This window comes from Ursus maritimus, unplaced genomic scaffold (assembly GCF_017311325.1).
Source record: "Ursus maritimus isolate PB19 unplaced genomic scaffold, ASM1731132v1 scaffold_14, whole genome shotgun sequence".
Lineage (NCBI taxonomy): Eukaryota > Metazoa > Chordata > Mammalia > Carnivora > Ursidae > Ursus > Ursus maritimus.
The window spans coordinates 69,563,036-69,582,447 of record NW_024423786.1 but is presented as its reverse complement, the minus strand read 5'-3'; the positions used below and the strand labels follow the sequence as shown (position 1 = coordinate 69,582,447).

The window sequence follows — 19,412 nt, the reverse complement described above, 5'->3', positions numbered from 1 at the left end:
CAAGACAAAAACCCTGCAGACTCTCCTCCCCCTTGCTCTCGCCGGAAGAGAGAACTGCTCTGGGCAGTTCTGGCTGAAGAAAGCTGTGCTAGGGCCCATCACTACCAGAAGAGTCTCCAACTTCCTACTTCCTTCTACAGTCTGGCTTTCCTAGGGTCTGCCTCCATATGCCTTTCCTGATGCATCTGAAAATAGTAGCATCGATGCTTTCCTTGGGATCAACCACCTTGCACTTAAGTTCTCCGGCTCATCTTGCTACCTGAATATGGGCTTCCTTGCCTCTTCTCAAGACCCTTGATTGTAGACTTTGGAAGGTTGGGGCTTTCCTTGCTCATGTCCTCTCCCGCTCACTAGCTAAGCTTGGGATGGGTGTCACATTGCCCAGAAATCTATTATACACCTCCCATATCACACTTGTTTTGAGAAATATAATTACAAAACCGCCAGGTTTGGGGCCTAGGATCCTAGAGGCAAACCAGACCTTTGGAGGTCAGCCATGTACCTGAAATTAGAAAGCAGTTTCGGCTCTGCCATGACCGTGGACTAAGGACTTACGGTTAGGAAAACTGAGACCTAGGTGATCAAGGAACTGGCGGGCAGGTAGGGAGAGTACCTGCTGATGACTTTCCTGTAGGATATATTCATTCTTCTTCTCCTTCTCCCACTCCCACTCCCCCTGCTTGTGTTCCCTCTCTCACTGTCTTTCTCTGTCAAATAAATAAATAAAACCTTTTTAAAAAACTGTTGAATAATTTGTTCCTCCCTATCTAGCCATGCGGGGCTTTTGGAGACTCAATTTCTTTGTCTCTGAACGCTTTGGGCTAACACAGTCTCACGCTGGGGCTGGGTCAGAGTTTGCTGCCTGTCCTCCTGGAAGCGTCCTGCGTGGTGGAGGAGCTGTAGGCCCTCCATCTCTGGATTCTTAATGCCCGTAAAGCCCAGGGCTTTACACATAACAGGTACTGGGTAAGTTGTTCACTCTGCCTGTGGTTCAAGGTGGTTCTTTGGGAGGCCTTCGCCGAGGGCGGGGCCGTGCAGAGCCTTCTGTATCTCAGCCTTCCTGTATTAGTGGCTTTTAAACCCTCTTCGTCGTGTGACTAAGAATAAGATGTTATTTCTGAAATAAATCTATTTCTGACTATTTAATAATCTAGTTGCCTCGATTTAGAACCAAATCCGTCAATCGCCCGTTGCCTAGTTACAGCAACCACGCCCCCTGCGCGTTGCCCCGCCCCGTTGCCCTGCCCCATATCTTAGTACGCACGCGCACAACCTTTCTCCAGGGCCCGCCCCCCGCGGGCGCGCGGTGGTGACGTGCAGGGACCGCGACGCTTTTGAGAAACTGACCGGTGGGGTCCCGGTGACTGACCGGCGCGGTCCCGAGCGCCATGGCCTCCGCCGGGGTGGCCGCCGGGCGACAGGCCGAGGATGCGTTACCGCCGCCGGCCGAGCCGCCGCTGCCCGAGACGAAGCCGCTGCCGCCTTCGCAGCCGCCGCCTCCGGTCGCCGCGCCTCAGCCTCATCAGTCGCCGGCGCCGAGGCCTCAGTCACCCGCCGGCGTGAAGGAGGAGGAGAATTACTCCTTTTTACCTTTGGTTCACAACATCATCAAATGGTAAGAGCCCAAGAGAGGACCGGCCACGACACGCCCTCCCGCTTCTCGTCTCATGTTCAGAGCTGCAAAGGCCTAGGTGCTGTCGGCTACACCCCCATTTTACCGATGGGGAAACAGACCCAGGGGGAGGAGACCTTTCCCAAGACCACCCCTAATCGCACCGTGAGTCCAGCAAACGTTTGAGCCCTGAGAGAGTTGCCAGACCTCACGATGGCCAGGCGATATTCTTAAAAAATGAAGGCAGAGTAGAGACCGAACGCACAGGCTCTGCAGTCAGACTCCTCAAGTTTGCCTCTTAGTGATCTGGAGCGAGCCAAGCGTCTCTGAGCCTCAGTTTTCTCACCTGTAATAGAGGAGTAACACTTGGATTCTGTCTTTTCAACAGATCCCACAGATATGGATCATCTCCCTTGAGTGGCACACTGCTAAGTGCTGTGGGATGTACACAGTAAAAGGGCCAAAAGGGGGGCAGAGGGCGAGAGAATCTCAAGCAGACTCCTTGCTGAGCATAGAGCCCCTGGCGGGGCTGGATCCCATGATCCTGAGATCCCCACCCCAGCGGAAATCAGGAGCCCCACACTCTGAATAGACCGAGCCACCCAGGTGCCCGATTTGTCATTCTTTTGGCCAGTCATCAGGTTAGCCTGAGTTTTCAAACTGACCCTGTAAAAGAAAAAAAATAGTGCAACCAAAAGTCTCCTGGATCCCCATGTTTGCCTTAATTATTTTTGCTGTTACGTTACTTATATCCACATGAAACAGGGGTAAACTAGGCTCGTAACTTATTCAACCATTAAAAACCAAAGCAAGGTAAATTAAACTCACTCTTACGGTAACATTCAGGGGAGCACTAATGTGCTCTTGGGTGTTTTGCTGAAATGAACTTGCGACCCACAACATGAAAGTCTTGTTTGTTGATGGCCCAGCTTCTTTGGGTTTAGCCAGACTAGATTCACTTGCTGTGGGATGACCTCATGCTTCCACCACTTTTTAAACAACTGCAAAGCCTTTGTTCTCGCATTAGATGCTGCCTTGACGCGAACATACTGTTTATAGGGTAAGGCCGACTCTGTTCTGTTCTCATGAGCCTGTGGTCATCAAGTAACGCTTCTAGGCAGCAGTGAGATGGCAGACAAACACAAATGCAGACCCCCAAACCCCACGACAGTGCTGGATTGTAAGTGGGTTATCCAAATTAACCCAAATATACTGGGTTAGGGTTTTTTAAGCTTTTTTTTTTTATTTATTTGCAGAGCGCACAAGCAGGGGGAAACAGCAGGCAGAGGGAGAAGCAGGCTCCCCCCCCCCCGAGCAAGGAGCCCAGTGCGGGACTCTATCCCGGGACCCTGAGATCATGACCTGAACCGAAGGCAGCGCCTTCACCAACCGAGCCACCCAGGTGCCCCGCAAATATACTGGTTTTAAGAAAAATACAGAAAAGTGAAAACATAAAATGTATACAGTCTCTAGAGACAGCTCCGGGACCCCTGAGAGTATATGCGCGCATCCCAGTAGAACCGTTGGGTTGGGCTGGCCTTAAACAGGGAGCAGTAAGCTACGCTAGAAAGAACATGTGTTTTGAAGTCATGTAGTTTTGGATTCAAATCCACATACTGATACTTGCTTGCGTTGTAATCTTAGTAAATACATAACCTTTCTAGGCCTTGATTTCTTATCTCTAATACGTGAATAGTAACAGTGGACCTCAAACAGTGGGTTCAAATTACAGCTTTATAGTGTATGGGCTAGGTGATCTTGGTCAAATGACTTAGTTTCCCTGAGTTTCTTTGCTCTTGTGAAATGGGATAACAGTACGTAAATCATGAGATTGCTGTGAGGTATACTCAGGAGCAGCCTTCTGTGAAAGATGGTGGGTTAATCGCATGTGTTTATTTCTGTACCCTCAGAAAGGACAGTGAAGAGTGTTTTTTTAAAGCATAAAACCGGAAAGAACAGGAGAGGAGAGAATTGTCACAAAGCAGATGAGCAAAGGCTAATCCATCTCTTAGCCCCAAGAAGCATCCAGAAGCAGCTGCCTTTAACCATGGCTTCCCCCCAAATCTCAGGAATTGACAGTGCCAGGGACTTCTGGAAATAGAGGTGAAGTGGGACTAGAACAGGAGGATTACTCAAAGTCTGTTTAAGAATCAGATCCCATAGTCCTCTTCCCCACTCCAAGCAGATGGGTGAGTATCCTTCTTCCATCTTGGCAATTAACGGATTACTCTCTCCCAAGGTTTATTTTTAAAGGTAAGCCAGAATGTCTCTGGACTGGGGAACAGCAGGCACATGGCAGGAGTTGGAGAAAGGGAGCCATACTGAAAAGAGGGATTAAGAGAAACTTCACAAACTGAATACTGAATACCCAACCCTAGCCTTCTTCCCCAGCCTGGCTTCTAGACTGGCAGCCAAAGAGACAGAGATACCTTTTCTAGGGTGTCTGATGAGCCCAAAAGAGAAGACATTGGGGGCTCCCCAAGAAAGGACTTAGTTTATTCTAAGAAAATAAAGAAGCATCACTAAGAGGTTCCACTGAGTGGGGGCACCTGGGTGGCTCAGTCAGTTAAGCATCCGACTCTTGGTTTCAGCTCAGGTCACGATCTGAGGGTCATGAGGTCCGGCACTCTGCGAGTGCAGAGTCTGCTTGGGATTCTCTCTCCCCCTCCCTCTGCCCCTCCTCCGCTCTCTCTCTCGCTCTCAAATAATAAAATCTTTTTAAAAAGGTTTTCACTAAGCCTTTTAGTGTTTTACTGGTTTTTTTCAATATTCTCCATTATTTATTTATACCCTGCTTTTTACTAACAGAATACAAAGTATTTGTATTTTCTGTTGGCATTCAGCTTCCTGCTCCACGTCTGATCCGGGTCAGAATAATCAATATAGGATCACATCTTTTTCTTCTTTCATTTAGTCTGGTGAAAGCAGTGAACTATGCACGTGACCTAAATAGTATTTTACTCTTAACTATATGACTGGGCAGCCATGGTCACTAAGCATGTGAAGAAAAACCCTAGCAAGAGACAGGACAAAACAGGAGAGCAAGACTCCACTTGGAGGAAACTGTCGCGGAGAGAAGGAAAGATGCTAGCACCGTGGAAAAAAAGCTAGGATGTGATTTTCAAATATGTGTAGGTATGTATTTGGGTTTATAGGCTAATGAGGGAAGGAGACAGACTGGTAGGAATGGCGACGAGAGAGGGGGCCCAGGGAAGCCTGGAGGAGTCAGAAGGCTTGTTAAGGGTTGATGCCAATGCGGAGTCTTAAATTATGGCAGGTAGGAGGGGTGGTGTAGGAAGAGCACGGGCAAGGATGTGATGCCAGGAAACAGCCTCAGACTCGTGCGGCCAGCTCGCAGTTTGGTGGGGCTGGGGCATAAATGCAAGGCAGGCAGGCAGAACTGGCAAGAGGGCGAGAGCCAGCATACAGAGGACAGCACATCCCCCGCGGGGAGGGAGATTTTGTCCTCTGAGGAGTGGGGAGCTAGTGAGACCTTCCAGCCACTGGGCCTCGGTCAGATTGGTGCTCGATACGGAGGTGGCATCTGTGCCCCACAGGCGGGGAGCCAGTGCGGAGGCTGTGGAGGCTGTCCCGGCAGGCCGGCCTGGCCCGAGGGAGTGAGGGCCCGGACCTGCTGGCTCATGCAGGCCCTTGATCTCTCCCTCTCCTGTAGCTTCCCCAGGAGCCCTTTTATTATCTGTTTACTCCTTGCCCAGGGGATGAATAAGAAAGAAGCTGAAGTAAGGTTAGCCTTTCTTGTTCTCAAAGAATTCACGCCGCTGCCTCATGAGGTTCGTAGAAAATTTATACTTAAAAAAGTAACAGTTGCAAATTCAGCGTCCTGTGAAGTGAAGTTCCCTCACCAATCCTAACTGCTGTTAGTGTTTCAAGTACCCTTCCAGGAGCTAAGTATGCATATCGTCTAAGAATTCGATAGAATTAGAGATCATACTGTACTTTGCGTGTTTTCCTCTCATGAGTCTGTTTTGGACACCTTTCCATGCTCACACACGAAGGTCTTCCTCAGTTAGGTGGCCCCCACCGTCAGTTACATAACCGGGCTTCTGTTTGTGGACGTTTCCATGCTGTTCTAATGTTTGCCGTCACCAGCTGCGCTGGGGTGAGCACCCTTGCGTCTGAGTACGGTTATGATGCGGCGAGTCCTCAGCGGTGGAATTGCTGGAGGGGAGGGGACAGGCCTTTTTCATGTTCATAGCTGTCGCTGAAGGTAGAGTGCTGCCTCGCTTCAGCTTTCTCCCGAACACAATCCTGTGGCCTGGACTGCTTCCATTAACCCAAAATGGCCCAGAAATCTGCCATCCAGAAAATATTTTTTAAAAATTGCTGGGGCGCCTGGCTGGCTTAGTCGGTGAAGTGTCTGCCTTCGGCTCAGGTCATGATCCCAGGGTCCTGGGATCGAGCCCCATGTCTTAGGGCTTCCTGCTTAGCGGGGAGCCTGCTTCTCCCTCTGCCTCTGCCACTCCCCCTGCTTGTGCTTTCTCAAATAAATAAATAAATAAAATCTTTAAAAAAAAAAATAAAAATTGCAGCTGTAAAAAAGTACATAAATAAATGCGTCATACTGCACTTCAAGATTATGCCATCATTTCTTTCAACACCTCCCGGCTCAAGGACACTGCAGTGTTTCTGGCAGTTTGCCGCTGCAGTCCGCGCTGCAGTGACCCTGTTTGTAAACGGCCTCTTGTAAACTCGGTAAATTTCTAGCAAAGGGATGTATGAATTTAAAGTTTCGATCCACTGCTAGCAAGTCGGTATGAATGCACCCGCGTACGCTTTACCAGCAGTGTTCTGTGTGTCTCTTTCCCCCCACCCCCGCCGTCACCTTTCAACTTTGTATCTGAGGCGAATCTGATAGGTCAGAAGTGGTGTGTTGTCTTGCTGTGTGTCTCGTTTCATCAGATGAAGCAGCTTTTCATATGTGTCTTCTTGGGTCGTTTGCTTTTTTCCCCTGTAAACTGGCCATTTTCTATAAGGTCCTCCCTCTACTAATGAACTCCTCGTGCAGTAGGGAAAGTATGCCTCTGCCAGGCTAGTGTATTAGAAATATTTCCCCCAAGTTGTGCCTTTTCTTGTGACTTTGCTCCTGGGCTCTTTTGTTTGCTTTTGTCATTCGGAAGCATATCATTTTATGCAGGCGGATTTGTTAACGCTTTTCCTTTATGGCTTCTGGATTGGGGTCCTAGTTAGCAAGGCCTTCCCACTCTAATAAAATGACAAATATCAGTCTCTTTTTCCGAGGACTTTTATGGTTTCATTTTTCACTTTCAATTCTTTTTTCTTTTTTAATTTATTTATTTGAGAGAGGGCACGTGAAGGGGGAGGGACAGAGGGAGAGAGAGAATCTCAAGCAGGCTCCACACTGAGTGTGGTGCCTGACGCGGGGCTTGATCCCAGGACCCTTAGACAATGACCTGAGCTGAAATTGGGAGTCCGTTGCTTAACTGAGCCACCCAGGTGCCCCGTTCACTTTCAGTTCTGTGATGCTTCTGGAATGTATTTTGATGGAAGAAGGAAGGGGGCACCCCCACTTTTCCTCTGTGAGCCATATCATCCCGCTGCTCTTGCTGAATACTTACTGCTTTCTCTGCCAGAGCCACCACGTTCATACACACGGACCCCCCATATGTTCGCTCATCTACTTCTGGACATTCTGTTCTTCTCCAGCACCAAAGTGTGAAATCTTCCTGGCACAGTTCACTGTCTGTCCGTGCTGGTCTTCCCTCTTCCTTCTTTCTTGGCGACATTTACCCGGAGCACCTTGACCTCTCCCAGCCTGTTTTCTGTAGCCTGGCTGAGAGATATTGAGATTGGCCTAGTGCAACATTTGGGCTTTCATCTGCCCCTTTACTTCCAAGCCTGTCGGGAACACTCATGGTCGGGTCTTCTAACCTTCTTCCGGGATCTTACAGTCACTTCTTAAATAGTTTCTTTGCCTTTATCCTCTCATCTCTCTCATCCGTCCTGTGCATGTTTGCGTTTGCACTCTTCTCTGCTTGGAAATCTACACGGCTCCCTACTCTTCCCGTACTGTGCTTCCCCACTGGTAGCCCTCCACTCAGGGGTCTGTGCAGACCATCTTCAAAGGCCTGCCCGGACCACGCCACAGAAAACCCACAGCAAGTCATTCGGGTGCCAGTGCCCTTTGGGTGCGTGGAGTCCTCCACAGCGCATGCACCCCACACCCCATCTTGGCCAGGGAAATGCCACGTACGCTTGAGGACCTGCTCAGAGGCCCGTCCCGCGCCAGGAGAGCTCCTGGTTCTTGCTGTCGTGGCTGGGGTGCTCCCTGCCTGGCGCTGGAGAGAAGCTCCCGAACTCCTCTCCCACTGTCTGTCCCTTAGTTGAATGAATGATCCAAACAACACATTTGTATTATTTTAAAGAATGAGGACAAGGGGGGGGAGGTCATTTTTATGCCCATAAGAAATGTTAGAGCTCCCAACTCTTGGAGACCTCTCCTGTTATGTATAGAAATCACATTAGAGAAATACGTGTAGAACAAAGGAGGTAAGAAATGAGGCCTGTTAGACCAGAGCGAGTTCAATTTTTTCCCCCCTCAAACCTGCCACATCCAGTCTGGGTCTGGAACTAAGTGTCCCGGCCTAGGCATTCTGAGTGGCAGTTGTCACTGCCTGGCCTGCCGGTCGTGGCTCACTCAGTAGACGTATTCTGTCAACAGGGGTATTTAAATGTTTTCTTGGTTTTGGGTTTTTTTTGTTTTTGTGGGGTTTTTTGGTTAAATTTTTTAGTTCTTTAAAATGTTCTAGGTTGCTAGGTAGGTAAGGGGAGCCACGTGTGACACTGCAGAGGCAGTCCGAGCGAAGAGTACACGGCGGTGTCCTTTACCTCTCAAGCCGGGGCCATATCACTGACAGCAAGTCCCTTCGTTGTCCAGGCAGGTCAGTAAGACCTGAGAGCACAGGCAAGACCACTTTCGTGGAAACAGAGTGTTACTGACCTGCTTCTTCCCACACAAGATCTATTTTCATCTGAGCAGCTCTCCCTGCCAGCTGAGGCCTGCCGCGGGCAGAGCAGGCGGCCGCCCCCACCCCACCCTCCCCCAGCTCCGTGGGGCTTGTCTGCCCTCATCTGACTGTACCCCTCTCTGCCCTTGGCTTCTCCTTCAGCCGAATCCCAGGGAAAAGGACAAGCGCCCAGATAGGGAGTATTTATAGACTGTTCAGAAGCATTATTTCTGGGCCCACTTACAAGCCTGTTCCCTCCTCTGCCATTTCATCTCTGTTCATTCGGCAGAACTCATGGAGCACCTGCCGGAACCCGGGCTCCACGAAAGCGGGCACACGGGTCAGCGGTCACATAGTGCAGCGTGAGAAGTGCCACAGTGCGGCATTGGCGCTGAGTCTGGGCAAGAGTGGGAAGTTGTGCCCGGAAGGGGCATAGGCTGCTGGCGGCTGGCCCTGAGGGGCCCCCTTCCAGTGCGAAGTGGCCTGGCAGGTGTTGTCCAGGAGTTTGGGAGCTCAGACTCGGGTTTTGTAAAGGTAGCTGGGGCAGAGGGTGTCAGGAGGAGGAGAGGCCCCGGCTCTGGAAATCGGGGCCGGTGGGAGGAGGAGGCAGGGGCAGGGAGGAGGAGCGAGCAGGACCAGCGACTGGGTGCACATCGGGCACCAGGCAGCGGGGCACGGCGTTCCAGCTCGGCTCGGTCATGTGGACGGGAGGCCCTCCGTCGGACCGCGGCGTGCTGAGGCGGCAGTCAGCGCGCTTTGACGTCAGCAGTCCTCCCCAGACTCCAGGGAGAAGATCTGCGTGAACTGTTGGCACGAGGGTCCTGAAATTCAGGAAGGAGGGCAGGCTGGGGCACTGCTGGCCTCTGAAGAGGTAGAAGTGGACGAACACGTTCTGGGCTGTTCTGTAGTTTAGCAGAAGAACCTTCTGTTGCCCCTCCCTAAAAGGAGTATTTTTCACCTGTAACCCTGTGAGTGGATAAAAGCAAGGGTCAGAGGCTCAAAGCCCCCCTCCGGAGGACGGCTCAGATGCTGGCGGGACCCGCGGAGAAATGCACACGGCTGCTAGCTCTCTAACAGCCGCCGTAGCGGCCAGTGCAGTCGAGGGCGCAAGGGAAAAGCGGGTCCGCGGCCGCGGTACAGGTTTCTTGGAGGGCATTTTGGCAGTCCGTCAAAAATTTGAATGTACCTAACCTTCAACCTGGAAATTCACTTCTGAGAAATCTCTTACCGAAGTGCTTGCACAAGTACTTACGGGGATAGGTACAAAATGTCCATTGCCATTCCGATTACAGGTGGTAAGTTGCAGACCTCCAAATACCCATCAATAGCCAAATAATTTAGATGTATCACTGTACGTGTGTTCACATGGAAAGACATCCAAGGTGCAACCGAAGTGGAAAAAACAAGAACGTTCACATTTTTGTCAAAGCAAAGAACAAAAAAGTACATGTGTGTTTGTAACCTTGTATTTCAAAGCGGTCTGAAGCAATATATACCACATGTTCATAGAGGTTTCTCTGGGACACGGATTAGAGAGACCTTCCTTTTCTAAGCCTTGGTGTCTGTTATTTTTAAATGTTTTTCCCTCAAGCACCTATTACGGTCACAGCAGAAACAACAACCCCCACCCTCACCACTATTTTAGAAAGATGCCGGCCACTGAAGTTAGCGTGGAAGGAAGGAGGGGAAGGACTGGTCCCAGCATGGGGCAGCTAGGACAGTAGGGGCGTGGGATGGAGGGTCACAGAAATTCTGAGGAGGAAAAAATGCAAAACAGAGTCCTGCTCCTGCGTGGTCTCAAGTGTGGGAGGAGGCTGGCTTCAGGAACCTGGCAGGTTCCTTTTGCTTCTAAGTTACCAGTGGACACACTTGCCCAGTTGAGGCACCTTTAAGTCCCGAGGCGCCTGTAGGAAAAAATGAAGCTGTCCCTTACTTAGCACCTGCGCAAGGCATCTCTCTTAGGCCCGCCGGCCTAATAAGCCTGTGGTGTTTGCCCCGGGTCTGGTGACACGAATACCGAATGCCTGTGTCCACGGAATGCTGAGTGTCACCAGGATGTGCACAGAAGACAGAAGAAGTGGCCTGTCAAGCCAGACCAGTAGTATTTTTGTCCATCTTTTAGAAACTACTATAAGCGGGACCAAAGGGCCCTAACTTGTTTGTACGATTTTCGTACCTCTCGACCTTGGCCTAGTCTCCTTTTTTTCTCCTTCTTCTTCTTAAGTTGGCTGATGACTAACGTTGAACACAAAGGCAACCCCGTTTGGAGCTTTCTTCTTTTATTCACGCAGTATCTGGGCCTGGCTTGTTCCTTTTGGCTTGAGTATTTCACACTCATCCCGGCCTAGCAGGCTCCTGCTTGGCTCGCGCCAGTTCCTGAATAGAGTGTTTTCCTCGCTCCAGGAGTCCCACGTTATTCACCTTCAACTAGGGCAGGCTGAGAGGCTTGCACGGGGGCCTTGCTGTGGGCTCCGTGGCCCCCTTTCCCCGTAGCCTCCCTCCGGGCCAGCTTTTATGTGGCTCTTTTACCAAAAGGTCACCGGGGGAAGAATGGACAACCCTTGAGCTCCGGGGGTTTTCAGATGTGAGCACCCTAAGCACAGCCCACTTTCTCTTTCAGAATTCAGTCTTCTTTGGGGCCAGGTCATGTTCGTTTCCAGAACTCGATGATCATCGCTTCCTTCCAAATTCTCATTTCATGTATTTTCATTTGTTTGCTTTTACTGTGTCCTTTCAGATTGGTGATGTGAATCAGCGTTCTTAAAACTAGATTTTAATTTCAAAACTCCCTTGGGACTTCTATTCGTACAATGTGTTAACACATATGCCATCCAAGTATAATGATTTCAGAAATCCAGATGGTTTCTATCCAGGGTTGTAGATTTGAGCTGAGATCTACAATCGTTAAAATAAAAGATGCCCCCCTATTTGCTTCCTTCTAAACAATTTACAATTCTCCTAAGTACCAATTACTCCTCTCTAGAAACTGGGATAAAGTATACCATTAATTGGGTATTTAAAGTGAGGGCATCAAATGACAATAAGAAATGCTTGCCTGGTGAACATTCCCTAGAATGAGTGATTCCCGAGATCTTGCCTCTGAGTTAGCGCTATTGATAAATAGGGAACAGGGCGCACCTCATTTGCCAGGTGTGAGCGTAACCAATGGATTGCCAAGGAAGATGGATAGTCTGTCTGTGTAGGCAGAGAAATGATGAATAATAAACACGAATTAGCACCATCTGGGTTGAAATTTCCCATCAGGAATGGACGTTTATTAAAAAAAATAAATGATCATTGACAGCCCCCCCCCACCTTGCCGCCACGCCTCAATGGGTGACTTTTAGAGCAGCCTACTGAATTGGCTTTTAGTTTTAGTCCCGACTGTTTGTCTTCAAAAGCTCATCCACTTGCTAACTTTCAAAAAAATGTATAGGAGCAACTGACAAGCTGTTTCTTTGATCTTAGGTGAAGGTTTTGTTCTTATTGTTTTTAATTTGGCAGTGCGAGGGGAGCAGGGATCTCGGGGCAGCTAGTAATAGCCCACAGTGGGCTGAAGGCAATGATCCTACCTTTAAAGGGAGCCTGCCCTGGGGCGCCTGGGTGGTTCAATCGTTAAGCGTCTGCCTTCGGCTCAGGGAGTGATCCCAGGGTCCTGGGATCGAGCCCCACATCGGGCTCCCTGCTCTGCTGGGAGCCTGCTTCTTCCTCTCCCACCGCCCCCCCTGTGTTACCTCTCTCGCTGTCTGTCAAATAAATAAATAAAAATCTTTAAAAATAAATAGAATAAAAGGAGCCTGACCTGAAGGCAAGGAATTAACGGGACTGGTAGGGGAGGCTTCGTACCTGCTGAAAAATTTCCAATGGCTTGTAACTAATTTAAAATTTATAACTAGCTCTGTGGAAATTAGTGCTTACGTGAACAGGTTCAAGCATCAAAACATCAGCTAAACTTAGCTCTTGCTCGCTGATAACATTTCCTGATTGGCCTGGAAATGTCTCCAATTAGAAGAAATGTAAGATTTCGGCCAGTTTTGCCTGCCATTCGTCACCTGACAGTGGTAATGGTGTGTTCATTCATTCAACAAACATTTATGAACTTACTTGCCCAGCATCCCTTCTGGCAACAAAGGCGACTTGAGTGCCCACGGCGCTCAGGGCCCGGGGGTATGGTTCCGAACAAAACAGACCCAGCCCCTGTCCTCTGAGCTAATGGGGTTTCGGCCTCGAGTGGTGCGGGCAGGCTGAGGGGGGCTGCGGTGGCAGGGCTGGGCACGGGCGGTCCCCTGGGGGTGCACGGCCTCGGGAGGGGACGTGGCAAGCAAGGCCTGCCGAAAGGTAAGGTGGGAAGAGAGCAAGTTCTGTGGGGGTGCAGAGGAGGGAAGCCAGGCGCTGCGTCAGTCCGAGCCGTGAACGCTAACGACTGCCCTCTGCCCCCTGCAGTATGGACAAGGACAGCCCAGACATCCACCAGGACCTGAACGCCCTCAAGACCAAGTTCCAGGAGATGCGCAAGGTCATCAGCACCATGCCGGGCATCCAGCTGAGTCCCGAGCAGCAGCAGCAGCAGCTGCAGCGCCTGCGGGAGCAAGTCAGGACCAAGAACGAGCTGCTCCAGAAGTACAAGAGCCTCTGCATGTTTGAGATCCCCAAGGAGTAGACCAGGCCGGCTCCCGGAACGCTCGAGAAAGAAGGGAAGAGCACACGGCCTCTCTGTCTCCCACCTCCCCCACTACCTCGGCCTGTGGTTCTTTGGGACTCCAGCTGCGAACTCTGTAACCGGAGCTGCTGCTGTCGCTGACCTTGGCATTGACTGTGCGGGGAGGCAGCGCGCAGGCTTGGCTTTGTTGGGGCCTCCTCGTAGCCGATGTATCCATATGTCCAAATGCGTAATTACTCGAGTGCCTGCTGGTGGAAGGAAGAATGTTCCTGGAGGCTGGGGAGGGGCAGGGGATGCTGCCCCTGCTTCTGGGGAGGGGGCCATCTGCTGTGTGTTCTGGCTCCTCGGGCAGAGCGCAGGAGGAAGGGAGGCGGCTGCTCTTCGCTTCCTGCCCTCCCCCCCTCCCTCTGCTCCCACCCCTGGGTATGCCCAGTGCGCGCCAGGTACACACTGTTCTCTTGACAGCAGTGTCATGAAACATTTGCATAGAATTCACCGGACTGATTGGGGCTGCACTCCTATGGCGTGGATTTCAAATGGTAAAAGAAAACTGTGGGGGAACGAATATTGTTCTGAAAGACGAATATTGTTTTGAAAGACGGCAGGGTGGCTTCCTCCCTCCGCCCCCCTATCCCCCGAAACACTTTGTCTCGTTTTTATGTTTGAGCCAATGAATGTAACCATGTCTTTGGGGGTGTCAACCCAGAGCCCGGCGGGCGGCCCTTGTCTCCAGTTTCTCTCCCACCTACGTGTTCTTGTTACTTTCAGCTCTTGCTCCCTTTGTCTCCTGCCCCCTTCAGTCTGCTCGTCCAGCCGTTTCATGCTGGAGGATGACCAGACCCCTTCGGACCCCACACTGCTTCCCACGGGCCCGGAGGGCACCATGGTCTCTGTGCAGGCTCACGCCGGTTCCCAGGGGAGCAGGCCTTGCCTCTTAGCGGTCCAGATCCCCCTTGTCCCGGCTTAAAAAAGGAGTTGCCCCTCTGGCCTTGTCACGGACAGAGGTGATCGTGATGTGCTCCGTTCGGAGAGGGGCAGCTCGAGGTGACCGTTCCGATCACCCGTCAGCCAGTGCGACAGTGCGGTTCGGGGTCCGTTCTGACGGAGCGCCACGAGCCCCCGCTGTGAGTTCGACCCGGTCTGGTTCATGAGTGTGCAGAACGCCCCTCATGTCTTCCAGGCGGGACTCTGATTTGCGTACTCCTCCCTTGCCTGTCAAACCGAGCTCTCTCCCTCGCCTCTTCGCGGTGAGGTGAGAAGTGACTGCGTATTGTTTAGATCTAGAAATGGGCACATAACCTGCGCTGACCGAGTCAGGGGCTTAACAGATGCCCGCCGACTGACCTCGTTGGCAGCAAGGCTGCTGGAAGGTGTTTCGCAGGGGTTCCATGTGTGCGGACCCGCAGCCACCTGTCAGGAGAGGGCTGGTGCGGCGGAGGGGGGGGGCTCGGGACGCGTGAAGGGGGGTGTCCGGTTTCAGTGGCTTTGGACAGAAGAGCGGACTCTGAACTGAAGTGGGCCGCCGCCTGGTACACCAGTCCCCCCGAGACTGTTACTTAACTGAATCAGTTATGTCCTTGACATTTCAGAGTCGTGTGGGGGCCGGTTTTAAGGCTCCGACCCAACATCATGAAACGTGAAGCACGTAGAGATACAAGACCACCGGGGCCCTTCTGCAAGGCTGAGATGCCCAGGGCCTCGTCCCGGGGCAGAGGGAGACAGAACCTTCCCTGTATTCCAGGCCTTGGACTTGTGACATTTTTTAAGAGTATAATTAAAAGAACTTGTGCTCTGCTCTCAGGACATCTTGGGTTTTGTACTGAGAAATTCATTATTCGATGTCTCTCTCGCATAGTTGAGAGGAAGATGTTCATTTTGCTTAGAGGAAACAGAACAAATTGTGGGAACCTCCACCGTGCACCTCCTCTCCTCACACACACACGGACACACAAACGCACACACATGGCAAAGCCAGAGTGAAAAACAGGGTAACGGCCCTAAGGAGCGACCTCTGTCCCCAAGGACCCAGTTGGCCTGGTGGGTCACTCTGCGGACCTGTGCCTGGCCCCCAGGGCCCAGAGGTGGGAGCAGCCCCCAGGGAGGGCGGGGATTCCCCCCAAGATGACACTGAGCGCCCCTCCCGGCCGAGCACCCGCTCACAGCCACCAGCAAGTCGGATTCCCGGGTGGGGGCACTCGTGCTAAGCACTTCTCAAACGCCGCACTCACTCCTCCCAGCAGCCCCATGCAGAGGGTGCCCTCTGTTTCGTGGGTGAAGAATCGGAGGCTCGGCAGGTGTCACTTGGCCCGAGCTTGCAGGGACAAGTGGCAGAGAGTGCTGGGTTCCGAGTCAGGAACGGGTGCTCTAACCTGCGGAAGAGGAGACACAGGCAGAGAAGGTGCCGGACCTACCCCAGGGCGGCAAGTGCTTCCCGAGACTGGAGAGGTAAAGTCACAGAGATTTCAAACTGTCTCCAGGCAGCTACGTGGCAGACCCTGGAAGGGAGTCCGAGGACGAGGGTCCTGCACGGGCCTCACGCCAGTTTCGTCTCTCGAGGCTCTGTGCCCCTTGTGAGAGCAGTACCGTAGTGACCCTTCGAGGGAACTGTGAGTCACAGGGTTGGGGGCCTTTTGTCGCCCTCAGTCTGGAGTGAGTCTGGGCCCAGCCCAGAGGCCATTCGTGGCTGGAAAGATGCAGCTTTAGGAAAGACCTGGACCCCTTTCTTGCCCGGGCTCGCTGAGGAACTGCTCCCAGATAGAAGGGCTTTGGTCCAATCATCTGCAGCTTTTTCGGAATCTTTTCTCGGGGCGGGGGTTGGGGGGGCGGCTGAAGCTATTTTGAGAATGCCAGGCTCATCTGCCGGTCTGGGGAGGGTGAGTCTAATGCCACAGAAGTAAAACCCCACCCCCTCCCTTCTCTCCCTTGGGCCTTCCAGCCATTTCTAAAAAGCAAAGCAAGTGTATGGCCTTCTGTTTTAAATTATTTTATTTGGTATTATAAAAAAAACAATAGCAATAACTTGAAAGACTGTCTCACACACACTGTACAAACGGCTGGGTAGGAGTTTGTTCATGTCCATGATGACTTCAGAGCTACTATTAAAGTGCAAGTTGTGTGTTTTGTTTTCCTTTGTGCAATTTAACACATGTAAACAAGTCACTTGGCTATGATCTGACCCCCGCCCCCTTAGTCTCGGGAGGGCAGAGGCTGTCGTTAGCTGTCATGGCAACCCAGAATCACAGACAAGTTAATGCCCCATTTGTCCCGTCTTGACCCTCCAGGGGGCAGGACAGGTTTCCCAAAGCCTAACGGAGGCTAACTTACACCCCACCCCCCTCATTCTTGTCTTTGTCACAAACAAGACAAATCCCCCCCTGCCGGGCCTGTGCCCCCAACTCGTGGGGGTGGCAGGTGCCCATGGGGGACAGGAGGTGGGGGGAGTCCCGGTCCGAGCCAGTTCGCTTTCCTTCCAGAGCAGATGACCGTCCCTTCGTGGTTTGCGCCTCCCCAGTGCGCGCGGGCGCGGGCGCGGGGCCGGGGCGGGAAGACGCCAGTCCGCGCGCGCACGCGGCCCGGGGCTGGCCCGGACGTCAGACGTGACTTTGAAACAAAAAGGTCCTCAGATTCTGTGGCCGGCGCGGGGGGCTGGGGGGGAGGGCTCCTAGCTGATGACGCAGCGCTCCTTGTCCTTGGCCTGGCTGCCGCCGCTGGCCTTCTCGCGGATGTACATGAGGTCGCTGTGCACGCTCGGCCGGCGCGCGAAGGGCGCCACGATGCCGAAGGCGTCGCCGGGGTCCCCGCCACCGCTGCCGGCCCGCAGCAGCTTCCGGCTCCGCAGCGCCTTCTTGGGCAGCGCGTCGCAGTACTGCACCGACACCTTGCGGTGCAGGTCCGGGCTCATCTCGCTGGGCAGCTTGGCCATGGCGAAGAGCGCCCGGAACATCTGGTCCAGGCTGCTGTTCTTCTTGGCCGAGATCTCGAAGTAGGCGCAGCGCTGGGGGTCGTCGCCCACCAGCTGCTCGATCTCGCGCTGCTCCACCTCGCGGTAGAAGTCCCGGTCACCCTTGTTGCCGCAGATGACCAGGGGCACGTCCACGTTCTCCTTGGTTTTGTTCTTGAGGCAAGACTTGGTGTCCAGGATCTGCTGCTTGAGCCTCTGCACCTCCTCGAAGGAGTCGCGGTTGTCCAGGCTGAACACCAGGATGAAAACGTCTCCTACCGGGGGGGACAGAGGGGGCGTTAAAGGAGCCGGTGAGGGAGGCGGCCAAGAGGACAGCTCAAGCGGGGCCGTCGGGGCTCCAGCCGCCGCGCGCGGGACGCCCCGACCCGTCCCCGCGCACCGTGGCGCGCGGCGGCGGCGGCACCGGGGGTCACCGGGCGCCCTCGGACCGGGGGTCGCCGCCCTCCCGGGGGCGCAGCTCCCTCCCCCCGCCCGCCGCCGGCCAGGCCTCCCGCTCACCGGTGAGGATGGAGAGGCGTCGCATGGCGGGGAACGGGTGGTTGCCGGACGTGTCGAGGATGTCGAGCTGGTAGACCTCGCCGCGGATGGAGTAGAACTTGCGGTGGAAGTCCTCGATGGTGGGCGTGTAGGCGTCCTCGAAGCGGCCCGTGAGGAAGCGCGACACGATGGCCGTCTTGCCCACCTTGGACGAGCCGAGGATGACCATGCGGTAGCAGTTCTTGGCCGGGATACTCAGCTCCGAGTCACTCGGGCACATCTTCTTGATCATCGCGGCCAGTTTCATTGGGCGGAGGAGCCGCAGGGCGGGCGCGGGGCCGAGAGAAGCGTGGAGGGCGGCCGGGGGCCCGGGGCTGGCGCGGGGCTGGCGCGGGGCTGTGCTCGCTCGGGCTGCGGCCGCGGCTGCTCTAGGGCTGCTCTCCGGCTTGAGCTCCGCTCCGGCTCTCGCACAAAGTCGCTCGCTCTGATTCCCGGAGCGCGGAGGGCGCCCTTATATGCAGCCTGCGCGGCCGCCCCGCCCCGAGCCCTCCCAGCCTCCGTGCGTCACGCCCCGCGGGCCCCCGCCGCCCCCTCCCGCGACCTCCGCCGGCCGCTGCTGCTTCTGCCTGCCGCGCGCGGGGAGCGACTGAGTCCGGAGTCCCGCTGGGCCTAGGGGCGAGCGGACCCCGTTTTCCACGGCACGGGGCTGGGTGGCCGTAAGGGTGTCGGGGTTGTAGTCCCGCTCGTGCCTCTGACCCTCTGTGCCTTGGGGCAAGGACCCCACCCGCAACACTGACACACGCATACACGCACTCTCAGGCTCACAGTCACTTCCTTTGGGCCTCAGTTTACCCAGAGAATGACAATAGCAATCCCGGCACAGCAGGAGCGTGATCGCAGGTGCTTAGCAGTGCTCGGCACTGCGCACGGGGCCTTGCGTACCTCCTTTCTCTCCTCGGTCCCGAAAGCGAGCCCCCGCGGCCGCCCCCTTCCCGTCCGCAGGTGCGTGCCTGTTCCGCCGCGAGTGTTAGCGCCGAGGTTTCCGCCGCGCGCTCCGGCCGCCAGAGGGCAGCAGAGGCTCCGCCGGCGGCTGGGGGGCCGCGGGCACCGCTCTCCCGGCCGGAGTTTGCTGGGGGTGTGGGGGGAGCGGCCAGGTTGGGGTGTGGCGAGGTGCGGGGCGTGGGTCTTAGGGCTCCAGGCCGAGACCCAGCAGGAGCCGTCCCCCGCCCCGCGCTCTACGGCAGGCCTCAGCGTGACCTTTCGCCCAGCCGGGGATGCTCTGAAGCCGGCAGGGGCTGTCCCCATCCTTCCCCTGAGCCGCACCCGAGGGACCAGCGACTTGCCCTTCCTTGCTCAGGCCTGGGCCAACGTGCCCTCCTCCCTCCCCCGTAGCGTTCTGTGCCTGGAGACTCTCTTGGGCTAACATTCCCATTTTGCTGCTGGGGGAGCTGGGCCTCAAAGCCACAGCGTGAGTGAGAAATCCCCGGGCTCGGCAGTCTCGCCTTCCCCGGGTCTCGGGGGCCTCTTCTGGAAGATTGCGGTCCTGGTTCTGATCCGGGATGAGAAAGTGCAAGTTCAGGGGGCAGGGCGTGGTGACGACAGCAATAGTAAATGGCCCTCGGGCTTGCAGCACTGGGGGTGGGGGGGGGGGTGGGGAAGTTGCTGGAGCCCGGAGAGGAGGCAGCGAGTTGATCAGTAACCAGGCGGGGGCTGATC

At 54.2% G+C, this 19,412-nt stretch overlaps 2 protein-coding genes across 2 annotated transcripts; one reads left to right on the top strand and one right to left on the bottom strand.

Moving 5' to 3' along the window:
- Positions 1-1,295: 1,295 nt before the first annotated feature.
- On the top strand, positions 1,296-15,052 carry MED9 (mediator complex subunit 9). Its single transcript, XM_008686020.2, has 2 exons — positions 1,296-1,615; positions 13,042-15,052. The coding sequence occupies exons 1-2, from the start codon at positions 1,389-1,391 to the stop codon at positions 13,256-13,258; spliced, it is 444 nt and encodes a 147-aa protein (XP_008684242.2). The 5' UTR covers positions 1,296-1,388; the 3' UTR covers positions 13,259-15,052.
- A 1,173-nt stretch (positions 15,053-16,225) lies between these two features.
- LOC121102628 (dexamethasone-induced Ras-related protein 1) lies at positions 16,226-18,119 on the bottom strand. Its single transcript, XM_040630163.1, has 2 exons — positions 17,718-18,119; positions 16,226-17,473 (listed from the first exon to the last, which is right to left on the bottom strand). Exons 1-2 carry the CDS (start codon positions 18,001-18,003, stop codon positions 16,920-16,922), a joined length of 840 nt encoding a protein of 279 aa, XP_040486097.1. The 5' UTR covers positions 18,004-18,119; the 3' UTR covers positions 16,226-16,919.
- Positions 18,120-19,412: the final 1,293 nt, after the last annotated feature.

Excerpts from the sequence above, each read along its gene's own strand:
- MED9 (XM_008686020.2), top strand. The coding sequence starts at position 1,389 with ATGGCCTCCGCCGGGGTGGCCGCCGGGCGACAGGCCGAGGATGCGTTA. Across the intron at positions 1,616-13,041 it reads GTTCACAACATCATCAAATG|TATGGACAAGGACAGCCCAG; the intron begins GTAAGAGCCCAA and ends TGCCCCCTGCAG.
- LOC121102628 (XM_040630163.1), bottom strand. The coding sequence starts at position 18,003 with ATGAAACTGGCCGCGATGATCAAGAAGATGTGCCCGAGTGACTCGGAG. Across the intron at positions 17,474-17,717 it reads ACGCCTCTCCATCCTCACCG|GAGACGTTTTCATCCTGGTG; the intron begins GTGAGCGGGAGG and ends CCCCCCCGGTAG.